General features: G+C 46.8%; 2 protein-coding genes across 3 annotated transcripts in view; one reads left to right on the top strand and one right to left on the bottom strand.

The window, feature by feature from the left end:
* Positions 1-7,781: 7,781 nt before the first annotated feature.
* On the bottom strand, positions 7,782-8,616 carry LOC106745133. The gene is made up of 2 exons (XM_014620433.1): positions 8,371-8,616; positions 7,782-7,992 (listed from the first exon to the last, which is right to left on the bottom strand). The coding sequence occupies exons 1-2, from the start codon at positions 8,512-8,514 to the stop codon at positions 7,921-7,923; spliced, it is 216 nt and encodes a 71-aa protein (XP_014475919.1). The 5' UTR covers positions 8,515-8,616; the 3' UTR covers positions 7,782-7,920.
* A 536-nt stretch (positions 8,617-9,152) lies between these two features.
* LOC106745132 (RNA polymerase II elongation factor Ell) overlaps positions 9,153-17,480 on the top strand; it is a 106,711-nt gene continuing 98,383 nt past the window's right edge. For both annotated transcript variants that reach the window (XM_014620432.1, XM_014620431.1), the window contains exon 1: positions 9,153-10,452. In XM_014620432.1, coding sequence (XP_014475918.1) covers positions 10,327-10,452 — 126 coding nt within the window. In that variant the 5' untranslated portion in view covers positions 9,153-10,326. The remainder of the gene's footprint in view (positions 10,453-17,480) is intronic.

Raw genomic sequence — 17,480 nt, 5'->3', positions numbered from 1 at the left:
CCCCCCCCGCAGTCTCCGACCGTCGACGGGGTCGGCCGCCAATTTTTCCCCCTACTCTCCGCTTCGATTAATATCTTGTAAGCTTAATGAAAATATCTCGCGCGCGTGTATTCTGTGATAATTATCCCTTAAAGAACACACCCACATCCCACATCTACACGCACAAAAAGATACACACATACACACACACACACACATACACCCATTTCTACTTCTCTGTAATCATTAAAAATGTCCGAGCAGTCTCGTCGGGATAAAGATAATTATCGGAGATGCGTGATAGAGTGATCCAGGCTCGCCTCACTTCCTCTCATCTGCCGATCCTGTGACCAATTCGGAGCCGGGATTATTATTACCCCTTTATAGCGCGAATTCGATCCTTTTCCACAACTTTTTCATGTTACCGTACGTATCTAAGCCTCGAATGAAGAGACTACGCTGTTGAAAGTAAAGTCCATTTCGAATTGAATAAAGATCCAGACTCTCTGTCGTCTTATCTATTATTATTATTATCATCATTTGTCAAAACTCCTAGATTCTCGACCGGCCGTCGCGAACTCGAAAAGTAACTTTTCGCTAACCTCGACGTTCCTTGGCCGGAACGTCTGAAGTAGTTCCGCTCGAATTGATCGGAGAGTCCGTGGATGGAGCGCGCGGGGAAACCTGGGACACCCTGCGGACCGCGATAACACGGAGATAATAACGTGATAAAGGAGCGCGAATCGTAACGCTTTGATCGGCGACCGATTTTACCAGCCGCGAAGACTACCGAGAGGAAGATCGTACCGAGGAAGATGCTCGAAGGGTCTTCGGCAGGGACGAGTTCGTTTTACCTCGTGCGCCGAAGAGAGAGAGAGAGAGAAGGGAAGATCGTCCCCGAGAGATCGCCGTGAACTCTCGCCGGCGAAGGCGAGAACGGAATCAACTCCCGGACTCCGACATACCAACCGCCGTGTAACGGCCGAGAGACGCGTTTCAGCAGGAAGTGGCAGAGCGGAAAATCGCTTGACGAGGACACTAAGGTGGTAAAAGAAAGAGGAGAGGAAATAAAAACGATTAAAAAATAAAAACGAAAAAATAGACGAGACAAACACAACCGTTGACAATACTATGCTTGAGAATCGTGTGAGGCGCGCGTGTGTAATGTACCTAATGAACATAGAGAACTACAGACGGGACACTTCGCGTTTCGTAGGAGTAAAAAGCGCGCTAAGAGCGAAAACTCGCGATTAACGCGGCGGGGCGTCACTTCGCCGCGTGTTTACCGAGTGTGATTACGCGATAATCGAGCTGAGAGAAGCCGAGAGCGCGGTTGCAGTCGTCGACAATTTCTCAAGCGAGCTGAGAGACAAGGAAGAGGGTGAGGGAGATTCACACAGGGTGCGATGACGATTTCAAAGCGCGACGGCGAAGACCCGAAGCAATCGTATCCGAGTATCAAACACGCACATTCGACACAAAGAGATAACTACCCGTTTACCGTGAGCCAGATCTCCGTTAGCGTACGTTTCGTTCGTTCAACTCGCGCGACGAATTATTCTCCGGCGAACTGGATGCGTAAATACATGTACACGACACCCACTCACACACACATGTACACACACGATCAAAGCTCCGAACGCGCGCGTCATCAACGTTCCTCATCTCGAAAACAACGGATCATCGCTGCATCATCATCGCGTCGCACGAGCGCCGTTCAGGTTTGGATTCAGGTTCCAAGCTTCAGGCTCAGGTATCGTCCCCGCCTGGATCGTCTCGCGCGACTCCACGTCGAGCGATCGTGCGAGCCGGGGGCGAGCGCGTTGCCTCGCGCGAAACCCCGACGATCCTGGATGGCATCGGTGTACTTCAAGCAAGACGCAATCATCGGCCACGGAGGACTCGCATCGACCACACCGTTCGACTAGGCAGATAGACTTGATTATCCATTGTACACGCGATTCGCGTCCTCACCGCAGGATACTACCGCGCGTCGTTCATTAGTAGCCACGTAATACCGCACCGTAGAATGAAAGAGTCGGAGGCGGCGAGTCTCTTTCTCTCGGGTCAATAATCGAATTCGTTTTCGTTCACGCTAGATGTATATCACTTCTGTAAAGGCATAAACGGTCCGTTGATCGTCTCGCGATCTCAGCGAGCACCGAACGCGATTTAGATATCTCTCGGGTGACCAATACGGCACGACGAGATCCGCGCTCTGGCCGCAGCTCGCTCCGCTGAATCCTCGCGATCTGAGTCTCACCTCGGTGTTAGTGAAACTGAAGTTGAAGGTAAAGCCCACGAACGCTGCGTTCAGCGGCGAATGTTCGTGGCCAGAACGCGAATCTGCACTCGTCATTTGTATTTATTCGATGGGTTTGTACATAGAGAGATAATTAATCGAGTGAAGTTGTTGAGAGAGAGAGAGAGAGAGAGAGAGAGTGCGATGTATAGAGCGGGAGAAAAATAGATAGGGTCGTGATGAGAGAAATGATCGCATGCATGCGAGTGTTGAGTGAGAGCGAAAGGGAGAGAGAGAAAGAGAGAGAGAGAAAGATTGTTACAAGGGATTAAATCCGAACGATTGATTAATTAGTTAAATAAGGGAAAAAATGTTATAGAGGAATGACGAAAGGGAGAGAAAGAGAAAGAGGAGAGACGAACAAGGAAGACCGATTAGAGTTATATCATCGTTGGTTCATCGTGCCATGTGCCATATCATCGCATTATACATCAGAGACAGAGTTTAAATATTATTAACTTTAAGTCTCTAGTAGTTAGATATAATACGGCCGTATATACATATACATATATACGTGTGCAGCGTGACGGAATCGCTAGAGGTGGAAATGAATCCGACATGTGTACAGCATTCGTTTGACTATCTGTGATTCTGGTCTTTATCCGAGCGACGATCGTAACGCGTCCGGTTACCGGATCTACCGGATTTCACGTACGGTACGATCGCGAGGGAGACGAAGGGTACGAGCGAACGAGGGGATGACGATTCTCGTAAGTCGCATCGCGCGACGAACAACGTCGGTTCCGGCATCGTACCTCCAACGCGGACCATTTCCGCGGGATATTTGGATTCCGACGGATATCCAAAACCATTCCATGTCCAAAAACATCCGGAGCCAGTTTCGGACGATTCGTAATTCGCGGGACTCGGGACAGGAGTGTGCTCGTAAGGAAACATTCGAAGAATCGGAATTGCGTTTATAGATGTACGTGTACGCGTTTACACACGCACACCTATAAATCTTGAAATGTTTTTTACATCATGCTGCGCGTGAAATTACAAGCAGAACTCTGTCCCGCATGCCGTCGCGAATTGAACGAAGTGTTTCGTTGTTGCGGATGAAGAGACTCGATTGTCCGGAGAAACGCACACGAGACAAACGAGAACGTCTTGACAAAATTAATCGTCTCCCGAGATATTCCTCTCGAGCTTCTTACTTTGCGAATTACGTTCTTCGTACGAGTATTGCGACGACTCATGCGGAGAGTTCAATGTATACATATCTACAATTAAAAACACATAATTCCCCTTCTTAAGACACTAATTAAAACGAATCAGATTAATCGGATCAATATTCAGAGATATCGAAATCGGAAAAGAGTTCTTACTACTCTTCTTCTCTCAATTATAACGATCAATCCCCGCCTCGAGGAAAACTGACCGTGCGCCCGTCGAGAGCGCGAAACTCTCAGCTTTGCAACGATCTTTTCTCGAAGTCGCTACCATCGTCGGAAGCGAAGATATCGACGATTGCGTCGAATCGCGCACCTGATCGGTTCAACGTTAGCGGCACCTATCGAGCCAGCGCGCGAAACGCGGCAATGCGGGATGAATGACCGCGTGGTCGGGCGATTAGCCAACGTAGTACGGAGTGGGGTAGGCCATGATCCGCACTCCGTCACGTATGCGCTACACGTGGTCAGCTGACCGCTCTGCCGAGCACGTTGCCGCTCGCTAGGGGGGCTCATGAGTGCGCGCTACACGCCGTCGCCACGTGTTACTCCGCTCGCGCATGCGCGTATAGCGTCCGTCGACCGAGCGCGTCGAAACTGAACGGTCGTAACTCGCGAACGAATCGACGTAGAAACGTGAAACGAAAAGCAATCTTCTCGTCGTGCAATTCCGCATAACCCTATGTTGTTTTCTCGTCGACGAATCGTCTCGAATGAGACGAAGGCCCGCAACTTTTTTTCATTCGCGATGAAACACGTCTCCAGTCAGCATGCGTGTATCGTACGAAGAACATACTTACCTACGGAATAAACAATCGAGCGTCTCCGAAACAACAATTCGTGAATTGGAGTTCGTTTTGAAGTTTTCTTGCTCGCTCCTGAGAGTTTTATTAGTCGTTCGAATCTTCGTTCCTTATGTTTTCTGAACGCAGCTTTAGACAACAGAGGAAGAGAGTGGGAATTTCCCATGTAACATAGACGCAGCTATTCTCCTCGTTCATTCGTCCCCCTTCAATATTGTCTCCCACGTCTAGATCAGCGCAATTCGACGCGAATGCAATCCACTGCTGCACCGAACGCTCGGATATCGACCGTACACTTTTTATTCGCTATCGCTGTTACTTGCTCGGTCGAAGACCGTCGTGGAACTTCGATGGTCGAAGAGACAAGAGAGAAGCGACGGACCGAGACCTTGTTCATATAATCGTCACACCATTTCGTCATAACGAGCGAGTCACACTCGCATCGTCGCGTCGACATCGCGCACGAAGCGTCCGTTCGTTGCCCAGCCGACCCGTTGTAGTTTAATTTTCGCATTGTCGACACACACACACACACACACACACACACACACGTATACACAACACAATAAAAATATACAGACACACAAACACACACGCATGTGTAAGATATTATCGCATCTCGATCGTGTAACCACAGAATATATTGCACATACGACTGCACATATTATATACATATTACGAGTGTGTATATACATTATATATATATTATATATATATATAGATATATATACATACACATGTGATCACACATGGCCGCGAGCCGTTGCTGTCTCGCGATCGATTAACATGATTTCGACGAAAATGTTTCCTTTTCTGCGCGTTCGATCCGATATAATTCGACTTTCTTGTTTCTTTCGATTCGTTCTGCGCGCGCACACAGACCCACACACATATCCGAGGGACTCGTGAGGTTCAAGAGAAGCGCAGAGTGCCGGCCGCGTTTTCTTCGTAGATAATATTTTATAAGTCCTCATTATACATTACGTATATAAATTATATTATTATATGTTACATATATACATATATATATATATAAATGATACGTGCATCAATCCCACAACCTCCATCCAGTTCTGGTCACGAGGGGAGGACGGCTCGCGCGCGTGTCCCCGGGATTGTGAAATCGCGAGGCAGCCACGGAACGGCAGGCTTTCGAAATCGTCCAAATCGCACTTCCCCAAATTACGATGTTTTCACGACCGTGTCCGTGTGTCCGCCTCAATGCGTCGTCGTCCGCCACGGTGCGGCAGACGCGTCAATATATATGACGCGCGCTGGCTCTTCTCTTCTTTGATTTCTCGGCCCCCATCCGCGACTGTCAGTCGTGTTGCTTTCGCGAACTCGCGAAAAAACGCGCGATTATATCCCGACGAACGAGCGAGGCGTTCAAGCGAGCCGCGTTCGTTCGACATACCCCCACATTGCTCATTTTAATTCCGCGTCTCCCCTCCCGTGGTACGTTCGCACAGTTTTCTCGTCCCTCGTTTCGCGATCCAATGTACCATATCCGAAGGGTGCTCTTAAATGGCCGGCGAAACCAAAACGGAGGATAAATAAGGAGCGTTTATGCGCGACGCATGCGTGACCCATGCCTGGCTAACGACCGGCTCCTTTCGGATCCACCGAACCGTCATTGTCAATGTCTCATTCTTTGATTCTTCGTGCGTTAAGTTTTTTGTTAAAGAGAAACACACTCTAAACGAGGATTGATGAAGACTGAGTTTCGCGTGATACCTAGAAGAGAGAAAAGAACACAATGGTCCGAATGGATCCGGTGTCAGCGAATGGCTTTCGAGGATTCATTGAGCGGTGCGTGAAGATGAATCAATGATTACGAGAAAGAGCGAGAGAAAGAGAGAGAGAGAGAGAGAGAAATTTTCTTATCGGGATAAGCTGCCTCAGGGGAAGGTAACCCAGGGACTCTAATAAATTATCCGAAATTATCAGCCTGAGATTATTCTGTCTGTCGCCAGGGCCAGATTGTTCTATTCGTTGTCCAGGCGCGGGGTGTAAGCAGGGTGCTCGGACACACACTTTGGCTCGCGCGTGTACAGGGAAAACCGGAATAAACGTCCACCCCGAGCCCGACGAAATAAGCATGGCTCTGTCCATGACCCTCCTTTATTCCTTCCTTTGTACATTTTTCACACATGTAAAACGACCAGATTATTAAATTAAATTATATTAGCAAGTTAACGTATCTCAGAGAGTACCACCATCACCATCACCACGTCTGCCCTCCTCCGTAAAATTAAGCAACAAGCCGACAAGCGTAAACTGTCTGATAAGTATCTTTTCGCGAGCGGAAGAGTTACAAATTACTCCCACGCGTGAATGAAATTACTCTTCGTTTCTCTTGTGGTATTGTTTATTAATAAAAAGTCAAGATCTCTCTTGTATTCGGGTGATAATGGAGATGAACAACGTCCGACTGATGATTTTATTGCTAAACTTTTATTTTTTTGGCCTTTTCGACAGAATTCACACGAGACTCGCCTTAGGTGAGAAATCACGAGAAATATAGAACGGCTTCAACGCATCCGCATTACCGCGTCACTGAGCCGTTCTATAACTGAGAATCACTTTGCTGAACTACTTAAAAAATATCACGTGACCGTGGCAGTTCACGATAGTTTCGCGTTGTTTCCTGGAATATATTTCACGACCTCTCGGCTAGGTGGCATTATTGTGACATATTATTATTATCGTGTGAAAATAGTCCATTATATCTATCTTTATTATTCATTATATGCAGCGCTCTCAGAAGGCCAATTATGTATTTCGAAACGTAGTGAGAATGATAAAAGTGAATGAATTTATTCGAATATTTATAATTTTATTGATCAACACCTAGTGAATTAGCTTGATTTTGTAATTCTCATTATGTTTTGAGATACACAATTCACCCCTAGATTTCTTTCTATCCGTATGGTCAGTCACATAAAGGTTGCAATTTTGTTGATAAATTTCAGAACCTATCCGGTATCCAATAAAAGAATTATATCTTTTAGTAATTCTCGGGGGATATATTTCCTATTGGATATGAAATATGCATAAGGAAACCTATCGAAAAAAAAAGTATTGGAACCTTTTTGTGTACCGGGCTATATTCCAAAATCCTACTCGATGGGTAAAGTAGCATTTAACTGATTAATCGGGACAAAAAATTTTTTTATCATAATTGGTTAATTAAATGATACTTCACCCATCCATTAGTTTTGGAACACAGTCCAGTTCCATCAAAGTGTAATGCAATAATTGTGAAGTGTAGCTCAAAGATGCAGCTTCAAGTCACTACAGCTTTTAACGATGAGATCGTAGCCACTTAACGTGCAACTCAACAGCAGGAGAGAGGTAATTTATTGTTAAAATACTCGCGTCTATATTTTATCAAGTAATCATATAACAATTAATACTATCACTGAAAAATAAAAAGTCCGTGGGACTAGATATTAAAATCGTAGGATTAAAAAATTAAATCCGAACGAAGGGTTTGGAGATAACTTGAATAATGAACATACTATAGAAGTCCTACATACAATTTCAAGTTTAATAATGATATTTCCTTGAATTCTGGCTCAAAACAGATCGAGTAGCGTGATTATAAGTTATTACATTTATTTACAGCTATATCCTTGTGGAAGGACATATATGTTCATCATATCTAATCATAGAAGAATTTTTCCTTGGGTGGAAAGGTGTGTTTCTTACATTCCGCAGCAAACGCTAACTCTTTCTGAAACAAAATAAGAATCGTGATTTCGTTATCGAAGTTTGTTTAACCTACACGAGAAATAAGCTACTTTCGTCAACGTCGACTAACCTCAATTTCGACTTCAACAATTGCAGAATCAAGGTACTTGTACAATGTCAGGCAACAGGAACAGATAATAATACAGGCAATAAATTTCCAACTTAATGAAAACCGTGTAAAAACGCACAGCAAACAATACACGATAGGTTGCCTGTTATTCTTCGTTCCTGTTGTCTGGCATCGTGCAAGGACCTTTAGATTAGAAAATTATCGATAATATCCGCGTGATCGGCATTGATGAGGTCAGACGACTGACGAACTCAAATGGCGAATTCAAGTCATAATAACCACAAAGGTTACCTTCAGCTTCTCCTTATCTGGTATTCTAGGATATGGACCGAATGGATCCTTCCTCCCGTCAAAAAAGTCAGTTTTGATGGCAACACATGAGTACATTAGTAACAATGAAGCTAACGCACCGGCTATTTTTTCCGTGTTATACATTGTTGAGCGAGATAAATATCACAGTACTCGGATTATTTTGATCAGACATCGACAACGACGTAACCAAGAACCAAGTTTTACATCGAGACAAGCGATACACTGCAACCACAACGCTATCGTTCCGCTCGTAAAGTTCCTAGACAGTGAGTGCTCGAACGCTCGAGAATTCGTCAAACCTAAAAGGTATTATCATGTTCACGTCAACGAGATACTAGACTCTCTCTCTGATACTTGTTGTTTCGAGACAGGAATTGTACGCTCGTTAGAATATTAGATTTCACGATGCTTCGAGAAAACCGGAATCCGGTCACTATTCATAGTCCTACGTTAAATCTGTTTGTTTCAGCTGAACTAAAGTAACATTGAAATTTCGTTCTTTTTCCTTCCAATAGATTATACTTATTTTATTCTAAAGGCAAAAAGTACAATCTAAAGTTCGGCTGAAACAAACTTACCTAAGATCGTCTTTAGTTCATCTTATGACGCTATGCAGACCGTTTCACTGGTTACGAGGCATCTAAAGATGAACGCAAGATGATCTCAAATATAATAAATATATATATCGCGAATAAATGTATCGAACGCCGATTTTCTATAATCATAGAAATGTATTTTCATTCGGACGAACTATACCCGCTGATATTTTTGTCTCCAGAGAGAGGCTGGTGTGTTAAACATCGCCGGTAATGTAACCGCCGTAGGGTGACCTCTACGTGCACTTGACGCCACGTGAACACAGATGGTAGCACGAGTACGTGGCGCGACGGTCGAAGCCGGGAGCAGTCGGTCGTCTAGTATCGCCGCGGGAGGACAGTACGGTTGCCGTTCGAGCTCTCTGTGACGCGTTGCGATTGGTCGACGTCTCCTTCCGCCGACCCCGCCTACCAGGTGTCCGTTCGAAAGTGTGTAGTTGTGTAGTACGTTACGGCGGAACGACGGGCGCTGCTCTCCTCTCTCACCGAGTTCGTGTCCAATCACAGGAAAAATTCGAAATGATACGTGTTCCGCCCGCTAATATGTGACGATCTCGAGGAAACCTGGAGGAGACGAGCAAGCGTGTCGCGAGCGCGGTGAGGGTAGGTTGTTGCTTCACGTCGGCACGGGGTGCTACTTCGGTCGGTTCTCGCAGCGGGGACTGTACACGGTCCGGGGGTGTCGCAGCTGCGAGGTAGTAGTGTGTCGACGAGAGACGTGAGAGGAGCCCGCGGGGATATCTGGAAGTGACGACGACCGCGAAGGTGGTGCGAGCGTTACGAGGAACAGGAACGTTACGTTTCGCGACGACGACGGCGACGACGACGACGGCGGCGGCGACAACGAGGACGCTTTGATGTGCCAAGCTCGCGGTGCGCGTGAGAACACGTTCGTCGTCGTCTCGACGGAGATCACGTCGTCTCGCCGTCTCGGGCGCATCGTTTCCGCGTCCCTTCCCGTGCTTCTCTGCGCCGTGCCAGTTCCGCGTCGTGAGTTCCGGCGGCACAGCCGTGTGTCGTCGTCGTCGCCGCAAGTCCGGGTGTACGCCGTGAAGTTGGCGCCGAACGGCCGAACGCGCGCGATCGTTCGACAGTGAGACGGCGGTGGACGAGACTGCGTGAGAGAAAAGATCGGAAAAGGAGTGAGAAGTGCGTTCCATCGACGTGCCGTTTTACGACGGCGGGACCCAGCAACGAGCGAGCGAACCAACCAGCCAGCAGCCTAGCAGAGGACGTCAGCTGTGTTCTGCGCCGAGGGGGACCGTCGCGGACGTGAGAGCAAGCGAGACAGTGCGTGCGAGCGCGAGAGAGAAGCCGTGCACGGCCGAGAGACAGAGAAATGGCGACGCTGGAGGCAGGTGTCCAGTATGGTTTGCGAAGCAATTTCAACGAAAACAAGAACCTGCTGTTCGTCAAGCTCACCGATTCAGCGCATCGTCAGATCCTGAGCTACGTGAAAAATAGGGTGAGTGATCTTTGTCGTGCCTATTCCAGTTTCGTCATTTCTTCAGCAGTAGAAGCAGAGAGAGAGAGGGAGAGAGAGAGACTGTCGGCGTTGCGTGCGCGAGCGAACGAATGAGCGAGCGAGCGAGTTTGATGCGTGTGTGCTGCATATGTGCGTTCAAGCGCACGATCACTGCACACACACGCACATATGTGCGCACGTGTGCGTTACTTGTCGCCACGGGACGGCGATATACGTGTGTCGTAATATCATGCCAAGGAAAGAGCGTGAGAGAAAGAGAGAGGCAGAGAGAGACGGACACAGCGAGACACCCGATCGTCGTGTCGCTCGCTCGCCATATTTCGTGCGAAATTTCGTCGCGACGACGTCTTGCTGTCGCGGTGACGCCTGGGAACGCTTCAACGCGGGTTCGGCCTTCTTTCTCTTCCTCTCTCATTCTCCCCTCGTCCCTGCCTTGTCTCTTCTCGATGCGATCCGCTCTCCTCGAAGGAGATCGCGCACGAGAGAGGGCCACGTTGGCTCTCCTCGCGAACAGCTGCTCTTTCTCTCTCTCCTCCTTTTCCCGTCGTCGACTCCTTCGAAAGAGTCCGAAGGACTTTTCGTAGGTACCTCTCTCGAGAGACCGACAAATCTGAAAACTCGATACGCCCTCGTCGGCGAGAGCGCGCGCGGTCGCCCTTTTTGCGGCTTTGGTGCGGCGAGCGAGTCGCGCGATGTCGACATGTCTGCCACTTTGACAACGGCAATTACGTAATGTGCGAGCGAGAACGAGCCGAGCTAAGCCGAAAAATCATCGCGACATATGTAACAACGATGAGAGGACGAAAGAGAGGGAAAAAATATGAATATAGATAGGTAGACGCGCGTATGGAATTTTCCTCGGTTTCGCGAACGAGTCGTCCACTGTCGCCCTTCTCCGCCCTTTTGCTTCTCGACGTGATCGTAAAACTTTCTTGCGATTCCGAGCATTCTTTGATGCGAGAAACGCGAAAACAGATGAATCATCGTCTCGTCTCGCTTCGTCTCGTCACGTCATGTCAATAGCAATTTCTGCGAGCCGACCTGCCGCACGTTTTGGACTTTGCCTGCGTTCTTCTCCATTCTTGTCTCACATCAGATGGTATAAGTAAAATCATAGAAGAACAGTTCCTTATATGGTCCTTTATCTCATTCGAATTTTTGTATTCGTAAGTATTCTAGTTTACGGCTAGTTTTTTTTTTCTCTCATGAGCGTTACGCGAGCTGCAAATATAAAATTGCTTGGAAATGACAAAAATATTCGGAGAGGTCTGGAAAATATATCTGAGAAATGTCTCTATTGTACCGTGTCTTCTTGTGCCTTTAAAAACAGCCTAAAAAAGAAACTTTTCCTACGATGGAAACATACCTTTTATCTTTCTTTTCTTCTTTTTTTTTTTCTCTGACCCACCGCCACTCTTCTGACCGCACTATTTTCCGTTGTTAAACCAAGTGCGCGGTTTAATGAGCATGAAGCGTTATAAAGCGGTTGCGAATTCTTACATCAGCTGATTCTAACCTCCCGGACGAGATTCGAAAGTGGCGAAGTCGTCGTTGTCAGAAGGGAAAGGGGGCTGACGAAGGGAAGGGGACGTATGCCTTCGTCAAAATATCGCGATTAAAACGCGACCGGGGCGACGTCCGATGAGAAAAAAAAAAAATACGTGCACACAGTCGCATTGCGTGCCTGTGTCGCGCTTATCGTCAACGCGACCTTTTCTTTCTTTCTCTCTTTTTTTCTCTCTTTTCTCTCTCTTCTTTCTCGCTTTCCCGTTTTATTTCTATTGCGCTTGCAACTTGTAATTCCCCTCCATCGAATAGCGCTTTTATACGTCGCGACGCGTCGTAAAACCGGAAAACGACCTCGATAAAACAATTTCGCTGTCCACGGCTCGTCGGTATTTCCAACCTGTCGTGTTCGTTTCGAACGGGAAAACGTTTCGCATGAATTCGACTAAGTGTGGCATTTATCACGACGTTATAAATTAGTTATCGCCAGTTTGATTGCGCGGGAAGTCAAGTCTTTGAGAGAGGAAGTGGCTTTCTACTATATGCATACATTTTGAAATCGCATGCGCGCCCTCCCATTTAAATAAATGAAATATTAATATTATAAAACTCGATAACTCGGATTCACATTTCAGATCAGTTGAGTGACATAATTGCTGTGGTAGAACCCGTTTCTTTTCTTGCTTCAATAATGAATGACGTACGTCCCGCAATAGTACGTTGTAACAACTTTGACCACTTTTTGCGATTATTTCCGTATTTGATAGAAAAAAGATTGGCTCGGACGAGGGAGAAAAACAAAAATATTCATGTTGTAAGATAAATTGCTTCTCAATCACGATCGGATAGAGCAATAGTGACAAGAATTATTGCGCATTTAAATCTGCCGTGACAAAACCACTCTTACCATTCTAAGATTCTCAATGTTCTTCGTAGCGAAAGATCTAGAAGATGCGAGGACGCTAAACGGAAGAATGCGAAGCAAGGTCGCTCGGGATTTTTCCATTCGGACATTCGGTGTGATGGCAAGATATTTAAATAAATGGTCGCCGACCCTTTTGAAAAGTAAAGGATGCAGGTAGCAGCGATAAACGAGAGGGAAGGAGGAAGGTAGAAAGAGACAAAAGAGAAAGCAGGGTTACGCATCAGGTACGCATACCGTTTAAAAGACGCCGGGAGAGATCCCCGGGGCGCTTCCAGGAGCCAGTTTCTCGGGCTTATACACTGTGCGTCGTAAGAAAAGGGGCGTGTAACGTGGCCCTTCGAAAAGCACAGCTGTTCCTCGAACTCGAATAACGAACCCGCAGAACGGGCTTGTAACGACCGCTTGTATACTTCACGTGAGAAAATCCGTGTCGTAACCTTTTCGCTCCTTTCCTCCTTTTCTTAATTCCCTGTTACTTTTCGTTTTCGCCGGATCTCCGTGTTCATTCGCGTCTACCGATCAAGTGTTGTCATAACATATATATATATTTTTTTTTTTTTCTTTACGACGAGGATTTGTGAGACTCCTAAATATTTTGTCGCGAGATTACCCTCGGATCTTTAATATCAACAAGTTTCTCGATTTTTTTCCCGTTCTCTTTATTTGTCCGCATTCTCTTATATCTGAGCAATACTCGGCGACTGTCACGTTCGTGTCTTCGTCAAGGTGGTCGCGACAAAAGAGAAATGACGGCGGCTCGAGTGTGCTCGAATAATGCAGGACGAAACGCAATCGGTCACGTTCGTCTCGACGCGGGATATCATCGAATTTTTTCAAACTTGACGTCAATTCGAGCGAGTCATGAATTTATTATGAAAATAAGCCGCTGTTAGGTATTCTCGCACGCGCGCGTGTATTTGTTCGCTCGTTTACCCGGGAATTCTATTCTTCATTTTTACGCTCCTACGTACGAAAATAACTCAATGCTGCGAGACATAACGCGGCGAATGGAAAGTCGAATGATATTAACGCGCGCGCGCGCGCGCATGATGCATTCCTTCTCGCGGCATAAAGTACACATCACGGCGGTCATACGTTTAAAGGCCTGGCGGCTTAGTAGACGGAGGCAAAGAGATANGGGGGGGGGGGGAGACTGAGATACAGAGACGAAGAAAGAGGAAAAAAGCGTCTCACTTCGTAATCGCGCTATTAAATTGGCGACTTACATATACACCAAACGCCTTCAATTTACGCTCGGTATAGAATAAATTATGCGAGGTGAAAGTGAACGCTCCGGTGAACGCGAAGCTAGGGGGATGCAGCGGCGGGAGGGGCGGGCTTTTTGGAGGGGACAAGGGGAAGAGGGAGACGCGCTGCGAAAAGTAACGCCGATTGTTGAAAACCTTGAAAGTGTGTAAAACGCGGCAGCGAGCTGCTCCGGTCTCGCGATCGTGCGATTCCACTGATTTTCATGTACTCGGCGTACACACGCACGCACGTACGCATGTGTGCACATGGTTGTGGAAACAGGTGGTGTCGCGTGTCGTAAAAATCTTGTCGTCAATAAATCTACGCATACGAGAGAGGGAGGAGGAGAGGAGAGACTCGTCGCGCGAATAGCACTCTCCCAGTTGGTATCGCGATATTTTTTCTTGTCTTTCCTCGTGAGGCACGAGATCCGCAAAATTGATATTCGACGACGACCTTCCGTCGAATTTGGGTTACTGAGGAAATGCCTGGCGCAAGTTTCCAGTAGTGCTGTCAATTTTGACTACTCGAGTCTTTCACTACCCTGAGAAAAATATCCGATCCATTTCGTCAGTTCATCCGCTTAAGACGTGCCTTTATCTGATGAAAATTACAACGTATGCATAAAGGACAACTTGTTTTCCGATCAGGTATCATCAGTAATCGCATCGGTAGATTCATCGGTTACTTCATCGATTAAAAGTATCCACAACTTAGTCGGACAATATAAATAACAATCGGATACATCATTCGATCGGTTTATCCAATGGAAATATCTTTCGGTGTAACTGAATGCCAATTTCACACGTTATTATTATCTGTATTATTATTATCATTAGAGAAATCAATAATTTGTAACGTCTGAAATTAGCCGTATACTCAGTTACCGAATGACTCGGGTATCCGAGTAGTCGAAATTGACAGTGCTAGTTTTTGGCTGTTTTTGGAAGAGAAGCATGGCACTCTCTAACCCGATATCTCTATTTACGAGCGATATTACGTTATCGTTACGGAAAATATTATCGCCCACATTGCACGTTAGTTTTCCATGCGTTATTCATGCGGTGGTATAAATTTTTCTATACATTATTCATATGATAATGAGAGAGCAACCAGCGGTCATCTGTTGCGTCCCCGCAATATCTTCCGCAGCGATCGAACGAATTCGCCGATTTTTAATGACTCTTTATCGGGCGGTTTTTGTTCTTTTATTTGCTCTTTTTTTCTCAACAGATCGCGCTACCCGCGAACGCGAGGTAACTTTGACAGGAAGCTCGATCGGTCGCCCGACGACTACGTGTGCGTATATATAACGTACACAGTGCCTTTTATCGTGGTCATATTATTTTACGATTGGTAGACAGGCTCGGCCTTTATCTCCCGGCAATAACGCGCTCGAACTCGCGCGTAACGTAATTGTCCGGCGAACGGTGCGATAAAAAAAAAAGAAATTACGTTCGCGCAACTACAGTTTTTCTTCGCTTTCCAAGGCCGCGCGCGCATTGTATCGGTGTCGGCCGACGAAACTCGACGACGGAAAGGAAGGAACCGATTCTTTTCTCTCTCTCTCTCATGATTCTCTCAGGTGGTGTCAATCGCGCGATAATTAACATCGTTTTCGATCATCGCGACGGTGCGTCGTACGTGTCTAATGTGTGTGTAGCCACGTCGCGGAAACGCGGCGACGGTGGTCTTAACGACAGCTCGATTGACTCGCCCGGAGTTAGTAATCGTTGATTACATCGCACGTGCGAATGAATTAATGCGAGAGAACCGATTCTTCTCCTTTTTTTTTTAATCCCTCCCGCGTCTTATGTAAGCCAGATTAATTTTCGCATCGCACGACGATGTATCGATAATACGGCGCGCGCGTGTATGGAGTTACGTAACGAAGGAGATAAAGTAACGACGGCGGCCTTTTCTCTCTCGTTCGTCGCTAGGCTTATCTCGATACGGATATATGAGCGTTCGTCCGAAAAAGAGTCGTGCGGTTTCTGACTAATTCCCTCGACGATCTCTTTCTCTCCCGGCGCGGTAACGTTATCCGAGCGTCAAATCGATACACCTCCCGGAAACGTTCGATCTCCCGAGTGCTCGCGCTTTCGACTCGATACGATCGGTGTGTACCCGGTATCGTTTTCACCGGCGACGAATTTCGATGAGAATGGTGAAATCGGCCGTTTCGCCGTCACGAGAGCGAAATTCGTGCGGGGCTTCGAGAGAGGCTCGCTCTCTCGGGATGCGACGCGAATGATCCCGGCGCGATCGAAGGCGACGACGATGGTGCTGATGATGATGAGGAGGAGCTCTCTCTCTCTCTCTCTCGCCTGTAAAACCGTCGACACGATCGCGAGCTGATTTGTGGAGTTGCCGAGAAGTTTCGGGAGCGTCGTTACGAATTCATGCGACGGGGTTAGACTTTGGCGACGGCGGCGAAGTAACACGGAATTATCTCGGCGTTACGGGACTCACGCGTAAACCGTCGTCGCGTTGCGCCAGTCTGAGACTCGGGGACGATAAAACCGTGTAAAAGCGTCGTAAAAACACACGCCGGCCATTACCGCGACGGTTGTTGCGGGAAAGAGTGCGAACTCCGAACTCGGTGAAGGTCCGTGCTTCCGACTTTTACCGTAAACTTCCTGTAAACCGAGCGGCAGTTCTCGCCCGGTAATCCTTTAATTCGTCACCGCCCCGACACGTTCCTGAATTAGCTTAGAGTGAGCGACGAATTAGCTTGAAATCGACAAAACTCGACAAGCTGATCGCCCATGCCGGCGTTTCCCGTGTCGAACTTTCAGTTCTACATTAAATCTATCCAAGTTGAAATTTTAGTCCTACATTAAGTCTATTTTAATTCTACATAATAGCCTGAATTCCGAATTCTATTTTATCGATAAAAGCGACTCTAAAAGTGGCTTATGAATGTGAAGTGGCTATTTGATTGGCCGAAAAGCCACATTTAAGGCACTTTTATCGATGAAAGAGAGTTCAGAGTACGGGCCTAAATGTTTATACGCCTTCTATTGTGCTCTTTTGACGCTACAAATGGGAAATTACTTCTGTTTTTTATTTGAAGATTTAATATGTAGAACTAAAATTTCGACTCGGATTCTGCGTAACTCGAAGAACCGGTCCTTCCTTCTGTTTGGTAACGACGATTCCTCGCGATTAGATTAGACAACGCACGCATGATGAAGGAAAAAAAAAGGAATTACAATCGAAACACTTATCGTAGTCATATTTCTCGCGCGATTAGGCGTACGTCGTCGCGGTCGGTCTCGGAGAGGACCTGGAAATTCCCACGACGGAATTAGCGCGATTATCGTTT

Source organism: Dinoponera quadriceps, unplaced genomic scaffold (genome assembly GCF_001313825.1).
Source record: "Dinoponera quadriceps isolate SergipeBrazil2010 unplaced genomic scaffold, ASM131382v1 scaffold1425, whole genome shotgun sequence".
Taxonomy (NCBI): domain Eukaryota; kingdom Metazoa; phylum Arthropoda; class Insecta; order Hymenoptera; family Formicidae; genus Dinoponera; species Dinoponera quadriceps.
The sequence above is the reverse complement of the archived record's forward strand: the minus strand, read 5'-3'. Positions and strand labels throughout refer to the sequence as shown.